General features: G+C 33.9%; 1 protein-coding gene across 1 annotated transcript in view; it reads right to left on the bottom strand.

Annotated features, from left to right (window-relative positions):
- pkhd1l1.1 (PKHD1 like 1, tandem duplicate 1) overlaps positions 1–18398 on the bottom strand; it is a 40863-nt gene extending 22465 nt beyond the window's left edge. The window contains exons 1-36 of the mRNA XM_047808276.1: positions 18226–18398; positions 17455–17592; positions 17257–17334; positions 16955–17099; positions 16586–16694; positions 16408–16465; positions 16209–16302; positions 15585–15638; positions 15421–15494; positions 15268–15310; positions 15107–15177; positions 14034–14144; positions 13853–13942; positions 12445–12710; positions 12045–12136; positions 11149–11308; positions 10877–11012; positions 10563–10706; positions 9777–9931; positions 9183–9293; positions 8815–8973; positions 8518–8642; positions 7762–7919; positions 7332–7498; positions 6310–6442; positions 6009–6163; positions 5060–5182; positions 4305–4410; positions 4107–4214; positions 3859–4023; positions 3467–3588; positions 3220–3352; positions 2278–2470; positions 1965–2107; positions 983–1087; positions 379–567 (exon numbers count right to left, since the gene is read on the bottom strand). Coding sequence (XP_047664232.1) covers positions 379–567; positions 983–1087; positions 1965–2107; positions 2278–2470; positions 3220–3352; positions 3467–3588; positions 3859–4023; positions 4107–4214; positions 4305–4410; positions 5060–5182; positions 6009–6163; positions 6310–6442; positions 7332–7498; positions 7762–7919; positions 8518–8642; positions 8815–8973; positions 9183–9293; positions 9777–9931; positions 10563–10706; positions 10877–11012; positions 11149–11308; positions 12045–12136; positions 12445–12710; positions 13853–13942; positions 14034–14144; positions 15107–15177; positions 15268–15310; positions 15421–15494; positions 15585–15638; positions 16209–16302; positions 16408–16465; positions 16586–16694; positions 16955–17099; positions 17257–17334; positions 17455–17527 — 4348 coding nt within the window. The 5' untranslated portion in view covers positions 17528–17592; positions 18226–18398. The remainder of the gene's footprint in view (positions 1–378; positions 568–982; positions 1088–1964; positions 2108–2277; positions 2471–3219; positions 3353–3466; positions 3589–3858; positions 4024–4106; positions 4215–4304; positions 4411–5059; positions 5183–6008; positions 6164–6309; positions 6443–7331; positions 7499–7761; positions 7920–8517; positions 8643–8814; positions 8974–9182; positions 9294–9776; positions 9932–10562; positions 10707–10876; positions 11013–11148; positions 11309–12044; positions 12137–12444; positions 12711–13852; positions 13943–14033; positions 14145–15106; positions 15178–15267; positions 15311–15420; positions 15495–15584; positions 15639–16208; positions 16303–16407; positions 16466–16585; positions 16695–16954; positions 17100–17256; positions 17335–17454; positions 17593–18225) is intronic.
- Positions 18399–19286: the final 888 nt, after the last annotated feature.

Raw genomic sequence — 19286 nt, 5'->3', positions numbered from 1 at the left:
TCTTCAGGTTTCAAGTGGTTAAGGCTGCAATTACAGGGGTTTAGTGGCTAAGGAATTTATTCCACATGAGTAGCATCAACACATCAACATTTAAAATTATATTACAAAGAAGGTTACTCTTCTAGAAGAGCATTTGCTATCTCTTGAATACAAAAAGTGGTATCAAGTATCATTCATGCTCAATGCTTCATTCTCATGCAAAGGTATACATCACATTTACAGGGTTTAATATGCTGCAGTAGATTTTTTTATTATTGTCTGTACTGATTCATAGATTGGTAACCATCTGTACTCATAAAATTTGTGACTTTCTATAGATAAACGTCTATATTGTGTCAGAGAAATGAGACTGTACATAAAATGTTATAGTCTGTGTACCAGTGGCTGTTTTGGATTTTCCACTGTTGAAGGCCACACCATCAAACACTGTGCTGCTGGGACTGTCCACGCTGAACACTCTGTAGCCAAGGCCTTGAACAAAGGCTGGTGCCTGCCATCTCCAGATCACTGTGTCCCCTACGGATGCTATCACTGTAGCTGGGCTCCATGAATACCCCTGACCAAGGGCTAAACACATGTACAAACAAATCATACACAGGCACATGTGTGACTGATATCAGACTTGGATATGATCATTTGGAAAATGTAACATATACAGAATATATATATATATATATATATATATATATATATATATATATATATATATATATATATATATATATATATATATATATATACACACACACAGTTAAATAAGTATTAACAACTATTTGCCACATGAACAGTTAAGTACAAATGCACACATAATAACAAATGTTTTAACACCTAGCCGAGACAGCCTTAGCCTCTTAGCCAAATAATTCTATAAATGCTAAACTGTTTCCTTAGCCTTTTAAAATGGAAGAAACACTGTCAATGCATTACTGGCATGATTTAGTGTCACCTTTTAAAAGCAGAGGTGGTTTGAGTTTAAACCTACTTTGGTTGATGCCTTGGTTAGTGACGATAAATGTTTGCTTCGGCATTTCAGTCACACACTGCAGTTGGTTATTTGAGACCACAGTCACCTTGCAGATTGTCTTGCCTGTGAAAAAACCCCACAAAACTTTACTCATGTTTACTCAAGACACAAGTTTACTCTGATAAACTCTCAAATTATGACAAATACGAAAGTATTTTTGAATTCTGGAATATGATTGGACAGAAGTGTTTATTTCCAGTAACAGCAGCTCTACCTGAAGTCCTGGTTATAATTTAAATGACACAGCGTTGGGAACTCCACATAAAGAGTAACACTAAGTTTGAAAATGAGATTTTATTTAGTGAAAAATTGTGTATATATTCATAATAGTGAAGCTTTCTGTAAGGAGTTGTTTATTTTCCAAGATCCAAGATGGCGGCACGTAGACTCCGGATCAAAAATAGTGCTTTATGTGTTGTCTCTTGATCCGTTTCCAGTGACAGAGCTTCAGTCACTAAGATTCCAGACAGTCAGCAACTGTCAGTAAGTTTCCATGGGAGAATCTTTAGAACAAAAGTGTTTGTGCTTTCGGGTTTCTCAGTAACATGAAAAACTACATTGTTTGTCTTTTCAAAAACAGATTGGTGAATGAATGAAGCTTATAGCTATTATAAAGTAAGCGAATAATGGAACTTATTTGACATCCCATTACTATAAATAGATCAGAATTACAGTGTGTTATGCATTAATAACATACAAAAGTAAAACACTTTATGATGTACTGTCTTTGGCAAATAATCAGTTTTGTAGTGGCACGACTTCCAAATGTTGTCACGTATCCCTGACTTGATTGTTTTCCTAACAGAACACTTTATCTTAGTATACTCTTTATTAATATGCTTAAGCATGACAAAGTTAGATAATAATATACATTCTTTTCAGTTGTACCTCAGTGATTATGCAATTGGTTTGCAAACACTGTTATGTTCAGGTTTTGTACCTAGTGTAACTTTGTTGTCTTCCATTACAGGGCTGAATCCAGAACCCGTGACTGTTACTGTGGTTCCTCCAAACAGCGAGCCGTGCTGTGGGGAGACGCCCGTCACTCGTAAGATGTACTCTATGGTGGCGTTCACACCAGAACTGTGTTCGAGGTACACATGGAGATTAAAAGAAGGAATTACTACCATGTAATAAGAAACCAGATGAGTATCAATAGATTTCTATATATTTGAAATATCTGTTTGATATTTATTGCAATGAAATTCAATTTAATATTTTTAGATAAATGTTATCTAATTAGCGATTATTACCTGATTAAGGGAAAGCCCTGGTTCCCAACTGTAACTCTGATGTCATACAATCCAGGGGGAAGTGTGGGTAACAGGCAGGTAATCAAAGTACTTGTCCACTGCTGCACGTCACAGGCTACACCGCCAATTTGGACCAAGCTTCCATTGATCTGGTTACCAAAGTTTGTTCCCATGATGGTGAGAAACCTGATTCCTTTGCCATACAACATAAAGTGATTAATCGGTTAGTTCCATCAACTAAACCTCCTTGAAATGATGTAAATGCACTCTAATTCTTGACTGACACTAGTATTTTTTACACATTTTTGTTTTAGAAAAGGAACGATTTCTTAATTCAGGTTCTGCAAGGTATGGTAATGACAACTAGCACCTTATCTAGATAGGGGGACTACAGTGACAACAAGGAATTTTAAAAGGTTATCCATCAGTAGTGGTAATAGGGGTAGAAAGAATGTGTTTTGATTTCAGTGTGTGGTGAAAGTAGAGACACAGTGTAGGGTCTGTTTGTCCACAAGAGGACGATGTATAGTTATAGTTATCACCAAACATCTCACTCAAACCTGAGCATGATGGCCATCAACCAAGTAGCTTTGGTACACTGCTCAGTAGAATAAGCCTTCAACCTGATTGCAGAAGCAGTTTGCATAAGGGTGTAAAAGGGTAGTGGTGAAATGATGTAGGATCAGATATGTTGGAGCTTCAGCGAATTAGACTTAAAAACAAAGAGCATTGTGATGAGGCTTGAACCTCAAAACACTCTGTTTCTGGTAGAACCTAAAGGCACCACTTGATAAAAGAACAAATCTCTTAAAATAACGGACACAAATATTTATTTTGAGATAAAATCTATACTTTCTAGCTTCCTTTTCTGTCTTCTTTTCCTTAATCTAATTTCTCTGTATGTCTGAGGTCCCCTTCTCCCTTTTTTTTAGGATATCTTACCATAGACTTTTGTAGTTTGTGGGCTCACTCCAGTAATTGTGGCTGTCAGGCTGGTGTTATATGTGAAAGTGTTCGGAGATGTGACCACAATGTTTCCTGTTATCAGGGTTACATCTTGTACTCCTGCTGATCCCTGAAATATAAGGCAGCTCTCAGATAAACAAATAAACTAAGAATTGTAACAAACTAATAGTAAAAAATGCCTTTATAGTGCATAGTCAAATATAGAAGCAATTAATTCCCTTACAGCAGGAACGCTGCACAAGAGCTGATAGAGGTTCACATCAATCACATTACACTGAACACCTCCAATTTTGACTGTGGTGTCCTGGCTGAATCCATAACCAGAAACGGTAATGATTGTGCCCCCTATGAAACAACACGGTGGAGGAAGATATATTAATAGCCTGAGATACCCAAATAAGACCTTTTGCAGAGAACAACTAAGTAAATACAACTTGTCATCTAATACACAACTGCAGCATTAAAAAAAGAAATAAAAATTTGCTAATCTTTAAGCTTTTTGATTTTACCACTCCTTTAACTATAAGGTCATAACAGAAAAGAAGTACAGTGATTACATATTTGTGTTTTTATGCTTTAAAAGCATGGGGTGAGTCTTTTTTGTGTTGTCTTTACCAGTAACACTGCCTGCGGTGGGTGCTATGGAGGTCACCCCCATCTGGTAGGTGAAGTTGAAGATGTTGCTGCCATTGTAGTGAGCATTACCCAATGTAGGGAAACGCACAGTGACTGGGTACAACCCTGTGCTTGCTGGGCCTACACGACAGGTTAGTGATGTACCTGAAACACAAATGGATTGTAGACTAAACCCCAGTTATGCTGGTTATTAATTACACGAATACACATACTATTTTTCAACTCACTTGTAAGTTGAAGAACTGAGCACTGGACATTTCCGATCTGTACCAAAGCATTGCTGTCATCAAATCCTGATCCTGAGATGGTGAGAATGGTTCCTAAAGTGCTGGCTCCTAAAATTCAGTGAACAGGAAGAAAATTTAATCACATAACATCACTAAAGAGACAGTCAAGCATGCATCACAAAGTTATATAATATCTACCTTGCATTGGGGTGATGCCTGTTACAACTGGCGTCTTGGATCTCGCCCATGTAAAGCCACAGGATCCTGAACACTTTGACGGGATACCATTGATAAACACTTGTACCTGAAAAGACATTAGATATTTGTTTAGCTTTGTTGTGTTACTTGGTTTGTAATAAGTTCCCGCTGGTACTGTAAAAACGGGCATGTAGAGCTAAGCCGTCCCTCAGACAGGCTTATTTTTTGATATCAAAATAGACTTATTTGATTAAAATATCTTATTTTTAAAAGGATTATTTTTCAACCAAGAACAACAATGGCTTTGGATATGCCAAAAATACATACAGTAGACTATTCAAACTTTGTTCAAGCAAAGTATATCAATCACACAAAGAGATGACAAAACACAGATTTTCTGTTGAAGAAGATCAATGGCAATATTACCAACGTACCAATGCTATGTAAAGATATAAAGCACATCCAAATAGGTCTACATCAGTTTTAAAAGAATATCATATTAAGATGTTCAATCAAATCACAAAAGTTATGAAATTCAAGGTCCACTACACTCTCTAGAATTAAAATCCCCCACAAAATCATACAACACAGTGTTAAGGAATAACAGCTAACATCAAAATAGCTAACAAACAACAAACAAAGCAGAATAAAAGGAATACGCACTAACCCCGCCCTCTACATACGGGTTTCCATGGGCAAATTCTTACAATACTAAAATATAAGTTACAGGAGTAAAAGACTGTTCCAAGAAGCACCTGTGTTATATTTGTAGGCACACGCAGGGAATCTCCTATGATGCTTTGCTTTAAAAGGCCTCCTTGCTGCTTAACCTGTGCTTTCACAGAGGGGTTCAGACCTACTACCCCAGAGTCATTTATCTAGAAAGGAAAACATGCAACAGAACATTTTTTAAATCAGCAAATTTTCAGAATAGAACAACAGACATGCACATTAGATACGTCTTTTATGGTTGCAACATATTAAAAGGAACTGAATTAAATTAGCAATTGTAAATTGCTGCTTGTATTGTTAGGCTTCTTTCCTGAAGTCCTACTTCAGACATTACACTATATTTAAAAAATTATGTTCAGGCCGTTTTGATCTGAAAATAAGGAAACAAAGCTTGTCATTGTAAATAGGTCAAATTCTTTTAAAACAAGAACAAAAAAGTGCACAAAATCATTATATGATATAATTTCAGTCTGGTATTTCAGCAATCTCATGGAAGTATTTAAATTTAGTATGACTTTTTTTTTTAAGTGCAAGTAAAGTAAAGTAAATTTGTATTTTTAAACATTTAATTATTTTTAATTTGCTTGTACCCAAATATTACATAAGGTCAGTCTATGTCTTACTCTCTTAATCTCTTGTTATATCTTTAACTGCGTTGTTTATACTGATATTTTACCATACTGCTTTTAAATGCTGAAATCTGACTGATCAGAAAATGTTGATTTATTTACTACAACAGCAGCTCTGACTATTGTAGCCAATGGTTTATTCAGTATTAATGGGCTATTAACGAGAACATCAGGTGTAGCTAGAAATGTATAAATAGTGTGATTAGTTATTCATTAATAATTAAGGAAATTGTACTCAGCTACAAATTGTAGTGGTATATGAGGAAATAAAACACAACATGTAATGATATTCTGGGTTTATATCCAACTTTATAAAAGAATAAAAAAAATGATGGTGTTTTACCTGCAGTAGGGGTTGGTTTCCTGGTATGGTGAGCCAATTAATTTCCCAAAGGTAGCTTTTACAGTCTCTAGTACTATTAACACTTAGCATGCCCAGGTCTGGAATACCTTGCAGAGCATATTTCAGGTCATCTGCACTGATGTCCACAGGCAGATCTACGACACATGGATAAACCAGTACATGGCACATGGAATTTTGTAAGTTTAATGTGGCTATGTACAGTATGAAATATAGATAAAGCGCACAATGAGCTAAAGACAATAAACCAACACTTACAACCACTTAAAGAAACATTTCTGACCTTTCACTGTCTGGCCGAAGATCCCCACGCTGAAGGTTCCAGTAAGGGGAGGACTGGCTTTCTGCAAACGTGTCACATTGACAGTGGCAGTGTCCTGGGTCAGAACTAGCATGTCCTTACTAGTTCTTATTTTCTTGAGGATTTAAGCAAACAAAAAAGTTCAAGTTCAAGTTCACTTTCTTTATAAAGCACATTATAACAGCCACAGGACTGACCAAAGTGCTGTACAGTAAAAAAGTGTTAGTAAAAAATACACAGGAAAAAAAAAATATACTAAGACAGGAGATAATAATAAAAAGCAAAATAGAATTAAACAATACAATAATACACACTAAAACACTAAAACAAGCAATAATAGAAACAATAAGAAGGAAAATAAAAAGGAAAACTATAGATATGCCGAGGAAAAGAGATACATTTTTAAAAGGGACTTAAAGATGGACAGAGAGGGTGCTAATCTTAATTCTATTGGCAAATCATTCCCAATCACTGAAAAAGCTCGATCCCCTCTACGCTTGAGTCTTGAAAAGGGAACAGTGAGGAGGTTCTGGTTGTCTGATCTTAGACTTCTGGAAGGAGAGTACGGATGTAATAACTCAGATAAATAAATAGGAGCTTGATTATGCAGGGACTTAAAAACAAATGAAAGTATTTTAAAACGAATTCTGTAATCAAAAGCATTAGCTGTAACACTATATAGTGAACGATACACTTTTCCTATAGAAAACAACTCACTTCCATTTTTCTTCTAACGTAAACAGTAAATTCTGTTTGAAATGAGATGCAGTGAGAAAAATAAGGGATATTTGTAGGAGAAACTGTAAAGGGAACTGGGGAAAATTTGGTCAATTACAAGAGACAGCATTTAGCTCACACATCAGAAATCAGAAATCCTATGCTCACTGGATTCAGTTCATACCCTTTATATAAAAATATGTGTTTTGCTATTGGGGAAAGGGTGGGAGCTGTACTGTGAAATGCTTAATCACCTTCCACAGAAAAATATGTCAATTTACACAAACCTGCATGAAACCAATCTCTAGCAGAGGGAAATCAAAGGCACAGTTGAATGGGGAGACTGTGATCTTGTAGGTGAGATTTGATGAATTGGTTAGCTTCTCCACTGAGAGTCTTTCAATGAAATGACCAGAATCAGCCAGAGCTGGACGTCTTCTCTTCATAATAGCAACTAACAATAAGATAAAAAAAAAAAAATACTCAAAATCCACACAAGAAAATGAGATAAAGAAAGTAAGGTCAGAAAACTATATTTGGAAATATTCTGTTAAAATGTGTAAAATCTGAAGTCTCTAAATAACCACTAGTGTAAATGGTGCTCAGTGTCAATTAGGGTTTCACGGTTTCAATTTCAGTTTTTTACAGCTCATCTAATATTTTTTCTAGTGTATCTAATTTTCTAAATTGAAACAAAGAAAGGGAATTCTCACAAACCGTTTGTGTCGCTAACAGTGGCGGTTTTTCCGAGCTGAACCGTGTCTATGTAGTAATCCCCTGTGACTTTATACATACTGACTTGAAGCAGTTGATAGTTACTACCCTGGTAGCTTTTCTGTACACCAGATAAAAGCTCCACACAGGTATATTTCCATCTACAATAAAAAAAAAACAGGTTGGAATACTATACTCTCATACTATACTATGACTACAGTACCTCAAAGAACAAGAGAAAATGAATCCATTATTAAATAAGGAAACATTTAATTGCTTGAGAGAGTTTTGTAGTGTACAGAAGTTCTAATATTCCATGCATTATTATATTTTTTCTTTTTTGTTTTGTCGTGATACCGACTTATTTTTTCTCGTCATCTCGACATAACAAAAGTTGACTTTCTCATGATCTCTGTATAAGGACATGTTTTAGAGGCTTTTAGATAATAGCGCTGAAAAAGGAAAGTGAGCATCTGCAAGCTCTTAAATCACAGAACAATAAATGGATAAACAAAACCAATACAAAACAATGGACAGTATTCATGACAATAAAGGCTTAACATTTTAATAATCCATTACATATTACATATAACAATAGAGTACATGCAGAGATCATGAGAAAATGAAGGGTTATCATGAGAAAACAAGAAAGAAAAAATATAATAATGCATGGCTTCTTAGGGACTTCTATAGTAGTGTATTAAAATGATTGTGAAGTGTTTTTTTTTTTTATTGTCACGTACTGCATTTTGAACTTACATATTCCCTGGTTCGAACAATACTGGGATTACAGTGGTAACTTGGGTGACAGCTCCTGAACTACTCTGGTATGTAAAGACCAATTCCAGTCCATTCTTTGGGTAACCTTTGTATGCAAAGCAAAGCTAAAGAAAAAGAAGATTATTCGGTTGAATCTACATAATCTAAATTTAGTACATACATCTCAAATCAAGAGGAACATGAAATGAATTGCTTATTTTTTACAGAGAGCCTAGATCAAACCTGATCATTTAACCTGTTTACACCAATCAGTTACATATTAGTACAGGTGCTTACTGTGCCATACTGTTGAAGTGACACAGGTCCATATGTTGTTCCAGACACAGTCACATCATCTGACTTAAACACAATGGTTGGGTTCATCAGAGACCAGGATCCACAGAAGGCCTCGGTGTCAGAGACTCTCTTTCCTCTTGTGCTCACATCACCTGTAAACTAAAATAGTGGGAAATATCTTTAAAGCATAATGCTTGGCAGATAAATCTGGGTAGCACTTCTGAGACCTGTATGACTGATATGTCAGAAAAAGTAAAATACAGAATCCCATGTTATCGGGTTTTCTTTAAATTCTATTCCCCTGATGTTAAAACCTACAGATCTGCAAGGATTTAGGTTTTATTACTTCAATTACTTCATGTGCTTACCCCTGTAATGTTAGTCTCATAGTCTCTGAAATATTTAACAGCAGAATTTTCCACATTTAACAGCTGCTTGGGACAATCAGCAGATGTCATGGCCACCAGTGCAGCAGTCACCTATAGGTGGAAAAATTATAGGTATTTATTTATTATTACAAAAATGGGATATTATTAAAGATCCCCAGACTTTCCACATTTACAACATGAGAAAATAATAATATTAATATTAATAATAATAATTGTGAACAATAAGTGAACTTATCTATCATTTTAGTTGAGAATAATAAACTTTCCAGGGTGACCAACTTAAAATTATTAAGCTTTAATATATATAGCTATATATAGTAAAAATATTGATCATACAGTATAAAAAGGCAAGGTAACTGTATTAAAAATGACTTATGTCAGAATTTCAATACTGTAAAAGCAAAATGATAGGTGGTTAGATGTTCTATAAGTTAGAAAAGCTTTTTAACCAGATAGAAGCTACCACTAATATCACAAACAGAGATAGTTCCAGTATGATGATGTGTTGTGTTTGGATTGTTGTCAAAGAATAAATTGTTGTCTCTCTTTTAGCAGCACAAGAAAGATTATAACCTCAGTCACTGATGCATTGTAAGGCAGAGGGCTGGATGGGATTCCCCCCCAAACAAGTGTGAAGTTTTTCAAATCTGCTTTTCCTTTAGTTATCTCCATAACAGTAATGGTCACATTTGCTCCATTTGTCCAGTACTGAAAATCCGGAAAGTCACCTGTCAGGAGACATAGTGCAAATATTACAATAATTACAAAGATTATTCCATTTTGGTTTAAAACCTTTTATATCATATGTACACATCTGTGGAGATGTTAATAAGAATAAACAATGCTACCAACAAACTACCAAGCTCCCAGTCAGGAAGAGTTTTCTAAGTCATCTTTAAATCATAAAGCACCGACATTGAATACTTCAGCCATAATTTTTAAATAAAATAAAAATAGTTATTATTGAGCTTAGATTATGTGTCATATCCACAACACAAGTGGATTATTATAAACCTGGAATTTGCTTTCTTAATCTTAAGAAAAAAGTCTTTTCTGACCAACCAGAATTAAGAATACAGCACCAAAGTCATATAACACAACTTTTATTTTTTAACATATTTTATTTTGTATCCTATTACTGCATGTGTTGCAACGACGGAGACGACAGACATTAAGTCTTCATCCATCACTTTGTGGACTGACATGAATGACTGACTCTCCTTTATATTGACATTATAGATTATTTACACCACTTTCACAAACACCATATTTTTTTCATATTTACCCCACTTACACAAACTAAAATGAAATACAAAGAGAGATTAATGACTCATCCCATTGTGGTATTCGCATTCTTACCTCTGTTTGAATTGAAAGTGATGGTGTATTGTGACTGTTCAGTAAACTGCTGCTTTGTGACAAGGACGGTGTCTGGTTTAATGAACCAAAGAGCATTCAATTCATCCTGCAACACCTGAGCAGGTGCACTGACGGAGATCGGCCCTGCAGCAGAACAGAACTGGTTCAGTCGTGCCAGCGTTTCAAAGCAACATGAAACAGGATGCTAGTTCTAAAGATAGATTCTTTTGAGACATTAAAATGCCTATATTTTAATGTCTTTCAGGCTATTCAACAATTCTATGAATGTTTTATCACAAAATTTCTAACTAGACCTGTTCTGCCCGCTCCGTAACCAAGACTGTAATAGGTGTAGTCACAGCTGCCCAGAGAAAAACAGTCACTGCTTATAGTCACTAATTGCACCTCCTTGACTGGTGTAACAGAACTCCAGCCATTAAAAGCAATCATCTAAAACCACATAAAAACAAATATTGACAATTTAATTGATTTACAATTCAATATTTGTTTCTCTGAATAAAATAAATGTGCTAGAAATAAAGAATAAGCTATAAAATATCATAAACTTATTTATTCTATGACTCACCTGAATCTCTTTCCGCACGTCAGAGCTGGCATTTATTACTTGGATCTCATTAACAGCATCGTCAGTCTGTTGAGCAGTAAAAGTGCTTTTTTCTTTGTAAAGTCCCACATCAATTGATGCAGCACCTCCCCCCTCATGATGCAAGACCTCAATGTAGTACCTGCATGGATATGTGTGAAGAAAGCAGTTAAAAAAACATTAAGAATGTAGAAGCTATGTGGAAAGAAGCTTCAACTCCACACTAATGTGCTACTAGACTATTTAGAAAAACTGGGTTCCTCAAAGGTTCTTTGGGCAATGATATGTGTTTTTGGATAGTAAAGCATGAATTGGAGCGCTCTTTGAAACACTGTAAGGTTGGGTTCTACATAAAAGCTTAAAAAGGAACAAGCCGAAGAAGACGTGTAGATTTAAGTCAAAATTTAACTAGTTGGCCACCTGATGGTCTGCTTACAGCTAATGTAACTGTAAATTAGTATAGCTACAAGTAGAAAAATGTGGCCGCTACGTTTGCATTCACACATTTATCTCAATAACTGATTTATTCTAGGGAATGTCATAGAGGACCATCAGAAAACACTGGGTATGAGATGAGAATGCACTCCTACTCGATCTCACCAAGAATACACACATTCACACATCAGGACATTTTAGTGTAATTCACCTACTGACATCTTTTTTGGGAGTTGGGAGAAAACCAGAGAATACAGCAACTCCACAAAGACAGTAACACACAGATGTGATGTAAGAGTTTATTTAGTCAGGAACTTCCATATTATATATACTCTCATATACCCCCAAAAGAAGAGACTGTTTTCATTATACATTAAAATCATTCCATATACATGCACACTGTATACAGGAATAATAAAAAAAACACACAGACTTCCACTTACGGCTTTCCGCTCTCCAGCCTCATGATTTCAGACTTTTGTGTTGGACTGCGGAAGAAATTGGGGGTCCACTGTGTAGTATATGCAATCATGACCTTGTGGAAGAAGAAGGACAACTTTATTCTCAATTTGTATGTTATATAATACTTGTATAAAGAGATATTCTTGTTCCATATACACTGACAGATGTAAGAATATGAAAATGAACTTTAATAAATGATTTTAAAAGGCTAATACTAGAGAATTCCTTACAAGTATTTTCCATAATCAAAATTTATATGAATTCTTTCTATTCTGATGCAATTAACTAGTTATTAACCAGAAATAAAACCAAAAATGCAAGTAATACTGATATTATTATACAAGAAAAAATACAGTGCTTTTTAAACTGTTCATGCAATACCTTATCTTCTGGCCGACCAGTTTTACTGAAATACATCTGTACTCGGTCGTCTGCTTTAGCGAGAAAATAGTAGTTGTCGGTCTCCATGGGAACGAAAAAGCCGCTAAATCGAGTTACAAAATTGTCCAGTTCAAGGGGCCACGAATAGGACAAGGAGTCCACCCACTGGACCGAGTATCCTGGCCGGCTGGAGTTATAAGTTAGAACCTCCTCTAATCGCTGCGGTCTGCTGTCATTCCACATCTCCATTTTTAACCCCCTGCCACCTGCAAACATACAAAGCTTGTGAATAATGTGGAATAATATCAAATATCAAATTCAGTAAAATTGACAGAGATCAATTGGACCTGACTGATGTACTGTATGTACAAAAACCACGTTCAGTTTTTTAGCTCTAGCTTGTTCTCCCTATAACCACACGATAACACAGTCATGTCTGTAAATATTTCAGGTGTGCTGTATTTGGTAGTTCCATAAAGTAAAAATATTATTTGTGTATTCACAATATTTAAAGCACGTAATGGTTATATGCATAATAATATCATTTTAATAAATAAATAATTTTAATAAATAATTTAAATTATAGAGGCAAAGTTAAATTAAGTTGAATTGAAAATGGCCTATAAATTATAACACAAAATTGTAAAAATGTGAATTGTATAGGAGGCTATAATAGACAGTAATAGACTAGACAAGTAGTACAGCGTGATTAATAATAGAGACACTTATATAAATGAATATGGTGTCCTTTTTTTGACATAAGACACCTTCTTAAATATAATTCACTGTGCCCCTTTTTTATGTTTCAAAATATATATTTGTAAAGAAAACATATAAATATATGAAAATATGAAAAATATAAGAACATATATATATACATTATAAAAAGATATTCAGTTAGATTTGGGACTATAGTTCATTCATAGTAACTTATACAGTATAGTACAGTATGGGAAATGAATGGAAATATAATCACAAATTATAATGCATTCTTTATCATTCTATATTTAATTAAAATATACAAATATGTAAGAATCTTTGCAAAAACAAACAAAAACATTTTTATTGCTTTCCCCATGTAGATATTGTTGACTTTATATATTTCTAAAAGTCTATTAAATATGATAGTCAGTCCCTCAGTAGGAGTTTTTTTGTAATTGTTGTGGGAAAATTGCTTGATTTTACTGCTACTTCTTTAGAAATTTATAATGCAACATAATAATACAATAAAAAAACTGGGTTCTCTTTCTACGTGTGTGACGCGTGCACGTTCAAGAAGTTCATTGATTGTTATCACTTAATTGACAGACTGCTATCAAACTTCAAAACAAGAGATAACAATGGCGTCACACACACAAAGCTCTTTGTAGTGTTCAATCAAAGACTAGAACGTGAATGCAAATTTCACCTGGAAACACTGTCATGTTGCTCCATTCATACGCTGGTGTTGCACAAATGATCGTCTCGTCTGTCACGCTCTGTACAGAACATTCCAGACCTTGAGAAAAACAAACAGCTATTGAAAAAAACATCTCATGCATCTATATGTAGCTCAAAGGAAGAAAGAAATAATAAAAGGCAATCAATACCTCCCACTAAAACCTTCACCGGCTGATCTGTCTGATCAAAGTAGTTCCCCTGAATGGTGAGCAAGGTGCCGCCAAGCATACTACCCTGAGGAGGGTACACTCCAGTAACCTCTGCAGGAAACATCCTGGTTATTGAGTGAGACTTCAAACACTTTCATCGTATTGTGATTTCAAATGTTATCATTTTATTTGTGGAGATGCATCGGATGCATTAACAAGGCAAATTGAATGATTGACGGCTATTTAATTTGTAACAAAAAACCTTCTTTATATGTATATGTATGTGTCCGTGTGGGCATATAATATATATTATATTATATGTATATATAAACACGTATACACAGAGTTAGATTTAGAAATATATACATTAATTTTATTACACATTATCATCTGATTGATCATGATTAGCGTTTTTTGTAGAAAGCTTGTTATTGGTTATTTGCATTTTGCATTTATTATATTATTTATTATATTATTATTTATTATATATTATTATTATTATTATTATTATTATTATTATTATTATTATTATTATTATTATTATTATTATTATTGCTGTTGTTGTTGTTAAACCACACTTTTTCCTATCAATGTTTTTTTAATTTTATCATTCTTTTCCTTTAGTTATCTAGAGACATTTTATAATTTATTTTTATTTAGTTTTTGATTTATCTTGGAATTACATATCATATCATGTCTCAACTTTACTTCAGTGGAAAATCTCACCTGGAGACTGTCTCTGTATTTGTATCTAAGAACATCAGAAGTATAATTACAGAAGAGCTTCTGTAATTATATAGCTTGCTCTGTGCGCATCTCAGGACTCACAGTACACACAGTATTAGTAACCACCTTTGTATACATTTAACTCTACAGTGTCAGTCATATGAGTGTGGGTTTCTCTCAGGGTTACTACAAATCATCTTAATGTGTTTTCCTTGCTACTGCCAACTGTTTCTTCCTCATAAATGGTTAATTGACTAATTTCACATGGAACATAAAATGCTACACCATAAATGTGCATTGAATCAAATAAGGTTTTTCCTTTTCTTCTCTAATCCAAAATTATTTACCTGCATATGTCTGGAACATTGCGAGCTTATTCAATGCTGATACATAATATACTCCAAAGTCTGGCAAGCTCCTGAAACATAAAATATATTTTCATTAGGTGCTTTAAAATTGGATAAACATTTCTGCTAGATATGCAATACGCTATTAGTATTTCACTGACCGCCCGAATTCACTGTCTAGAATGTAGCTGAGGTTATGATGTCCTAGCAGGGACAAAAAAACAACATCATTTAAGTCCACAGCATATGTGATCATGTTGCATTGGAAATATTTGGGTGGACACTGATACAAAATGAGCTTTATGTTCCCTTACCCACATATGTTCCAGTCACTTTACATCTCATGTATCCCCAGTCACTGGTGTTAGAATCCAAAGTTAAGCCATACCTACATACACAGGAAAAAAGTTGACCATGTGAAAAATCCTGAAATAATATTAGAAATTTGAACCTAAACTCAAATGATCAATGTACTCACAGCGTGTCAGAATTTGGTACCAAAAGATCGCATGGCATTCCACCCATATATGCTCTACAATCCCCAAAACAACAACAAAAATTAATTGAAATAATAAAACAAAGGTAATATTTTATGCATCTCAAGCACTACGGCATATATTATTATTATTATTGTTATTGTTATTAATGCTATTATTGTTATTCTTCTTCCGATTATTATAGTAATAATAATAACAATAATTATTATTATTGCTAGTGTTATTATTATTGCTATTGTTGTTATATTTTATTATTACTATATGATACATGACTTTCACATAATTTATTCATATAATAATAATAATAATAATAATAATAATAACAAATAAATAATAAAAACAAACAAACAAATAAATAAATCATTAATAATAATAATAATAACATTAATAATAATAATAATAATAATAATAATAATAATAACAATAATAATAATAATAATAATAATAACAACAATTATTATTATTATTGTTGTTGTTATTATTATTGTTATTATTATTATTATTATTATTATTATTATTATTATTATTATTATTATTATTATTATGTCATGTGATATTCATGTGAAATAATGTAATCACGAATCATGGTTGATCGTGATATTTACCTTAGAAATCTCACATTTTGCCCATTGGAGCTTGTTGCTGTGTTACTGCCATAGACATCAGTAAAAATTCTTCCCCGTAGAGTAACCACGCTGCCTGTATTATTTGACAAAGCAAAGCAAAACACAATTTGTCAAATTCAGTTTTCTCTGTTTATATGATTAAAAATAATATGTAGTATAGATGAGATGAAACTCGCACCTGGTAGACCAGTGACAGGAGTGATAGACTGGATAGAAGGTGTCCTGTACCAGCGAGTCTGTGAATGCACAACAGCAGTAACAACAAGGTGCTATACTGTGGGTACTGTAAGGTATAAAATCAAACAATTATCGGCACAGCAACAATGAAAATCGACAATGTAAGAAATAAAACCTACATAGAACATACACCAGTAATTCCACGGATTTCCATAGCACACTGCACTAGAGGGAATGGGAACTCCATCCACTTTGACAACAACCATGTAGTCATCTTGAGGCATTGGTCTGAAAAATGACAAGCAGATCTTTCAGAAAATCAACAAATTTCAACATGAAAACTTTACCTGGATATTTATCTGGAGATGTGTGATGAATCAATAGTTTTAACTTACAATCTGGGCTAAAAAGTATTCATCCTCAGCTGTGAGACTTTAAACTGTTATGTTTGTTTTATGAATCGAGTCTTTTTTTTATGTTTTAGAACAGCTATAAATAAGATGGGGTATTTTTAATTGATGATGTATTTTTACAGCTAGTACATGTACCTAGTGTAGCATGTGATTTTGGTGGAAAGGGTGGCATCTTTTTCCACGTCGCAGGGAAATGATCTAGTGCTGGACACCAGAGTCACAGTGTTGCCAATGTCTGGGTTGCTGGTATCAAAACTGAATTGACTCTGCTGCGCAAAACCTGAAAAAATGCATAAAAATTTTGTAAAATATTCCTCTTGCAAAATTTCATTTCAGTATATGAAAAGTAGGTGTCAAGTAGATGAAGTACCCATTGTGACCTTTTAAAGTAAGTGCAATAGGGATAATAATAACAGATTGTAATAATAATTCCCTACCGTTTCCCTCAATGGTCAGCCGTGTTGCTCCATTTGTACTACCCAGTTTAGGGGTTAATCTCAAGACACGTTGGGCTCCTAGAAAATGATTTGAAAATGATTTTATCAGCTGATTATGATTATGACCTGGCAAATATAAACAGACAATAGATTTGTTACTGGCATTGAGGATTAAGATGAGATGCTTTTATATCTTGCCTGAAAAGTTGATCTGTAGAATCCAGATCACAAAGCACAAGTACAAGTACAAGTGCACTCCTGTGTTTTGCATGGTGACTGATCCAGTTGCACCTTTTCAGTGTTCTGGTCACATTCAACATAAATCAAGCTGCTGTTCTGTGTATTTTTTAACCATATATATGATGGTTAGGTTCATGTTCATAGACATTATTTTACAACAGAGTATAAACCGATGTGTGGGTGTAATATGATGAGCAGTTGGTGTGTGTGATACTACAGTAGCTTCCAGCTGAATGGAAAATGAGCGAAAATGAAAAGCCATTGTCTCATATTATGAGGCTAGTGGTTTCTTCCCATCTTTTGGAAAAGGTTTTTAATCCAGAACTGAGTATTCAGATTCACATCACATATCTCTCCATAATTAGATTCAAGATACAAGATCAATAAAATCTTCACATTTTATAAATAAAAAAAATATACAATTAACATTTTATACTTTTATACTAACATTTAACATCATAACATTTGATATATTTCATACTTTTATTAACATAAAATAATCATAATCAGTATAATAAGAAATAAGAAATCAGTATAAAACTAATGATAGAGACTTTGAAGAGTATCTGAAGCTAAACCTAAACAATCAGAAGCTTATGTATAGAAATGTAGCCAAATTTTTTTTTTATTTTTTTTTACAAAATGTACTTTTCTGTTATATATTTAGTAATATGAATCATTGAAGATAATAATAATGATTTTTAATGTTGAGTTTTTAATGGCACATACCTGCAGAAGTTGCACTCTGAGGCACACTATCCATTCATCTCCAAAAACACATGAGCTTGAACTGTTTATATATATCCCAAGCCTAGAAATATGCAAAGCTCAAGTCATCGCATATGGACGTTTGAATACAATGCTAACAATGCTGTGTACAGCTGAATCATGGTTGGTCTGGATGCTGTCACTCATCTGATCTGCGGCATCTACAGTACATTTATGAAAAACCTGTTGGACTGTGTGATGAAAGGAAGCTGAGCACAAAGACACCATATGTCTGAGAAAACCAGTTAGATGACCCTGCGGCAAGATTTCAGAAATTCAGGAAATATAATTTCAATAATTACGAAAAAATTATGTTAGACCAAAATTCATTTCTGCCAAGTATGCACTTAATAGAAACAGTTAAAAAGGTAAAGACAGTTTGTTTACCTTAAGCTACAACCTTTCTAAGTGTAGTGAAGTTATCAGTTAGGTTTGAACTGAGTGTAGTGAAGTTATCAGTTCAGGTTTGAATCAGATACCATCTGTCAAAATGTCCAAGATGTTTCTGTGCCATTACGTCATCATTAAAATACAAAATAGAGTGCTTTCACACTTTGTACAGATAACAGCTGATAAAGTCTAAAAATGTTTGAAATGAAAAAGTTGAGAATGTTTGGCAGCAGAACAGTGGCTGTGTGATTGTTTTGCCACCAGTGTTAGCGTGAGCAGAGTCCAGTGAAGTGAAAGGACAACAATGAGTCCCGTGTGTCCATGTCGTGAGTGGCTTTTACCTCAGGTGCATAAAAATAGACCAATCTGATAATGAAATAACTCATTTCCTGATGTAAAGTGAAATTTCCTATAAGGGAACTTTAGGCTACTGGATTAATGCATTTATTACATAATATAATGTGATTTATATGTTTATAATATGACAGAGATCATGAAATATATTGTATTACATTTCTGTAATTATTTGCATTATTCATTTATAAAGTTTAATATTCTAAATATTTTAAATTAACAGATTATTGATTTAACTTTAAACCTTCAAGTTCCTTTGGGCACAAAAGTAACTGCAA

The sequence above is a fragment of the Tachysurus fulvidraco genome, chromosome 24, assembly GCF_022655615.1.
Source record: "Tachysurus fulvidraco isolate hzauxx_2018 chromosome 24, HZAU_PFXX_2.0, whole genome shotgun sequence".
Taxonomy (NCBI): domain Eukaryota; kingdom Metazoa; phylum Chordata; class Actinopteri; order Siluriformes; family Bagridae; genus Tachysurus; species Tachysurus fulvidraco.
The sequence above is the reverse complement of the archived record's forward strand: the minus strand, read 5'-3'. Positions and strand labels throughout refer to the sequence as shown.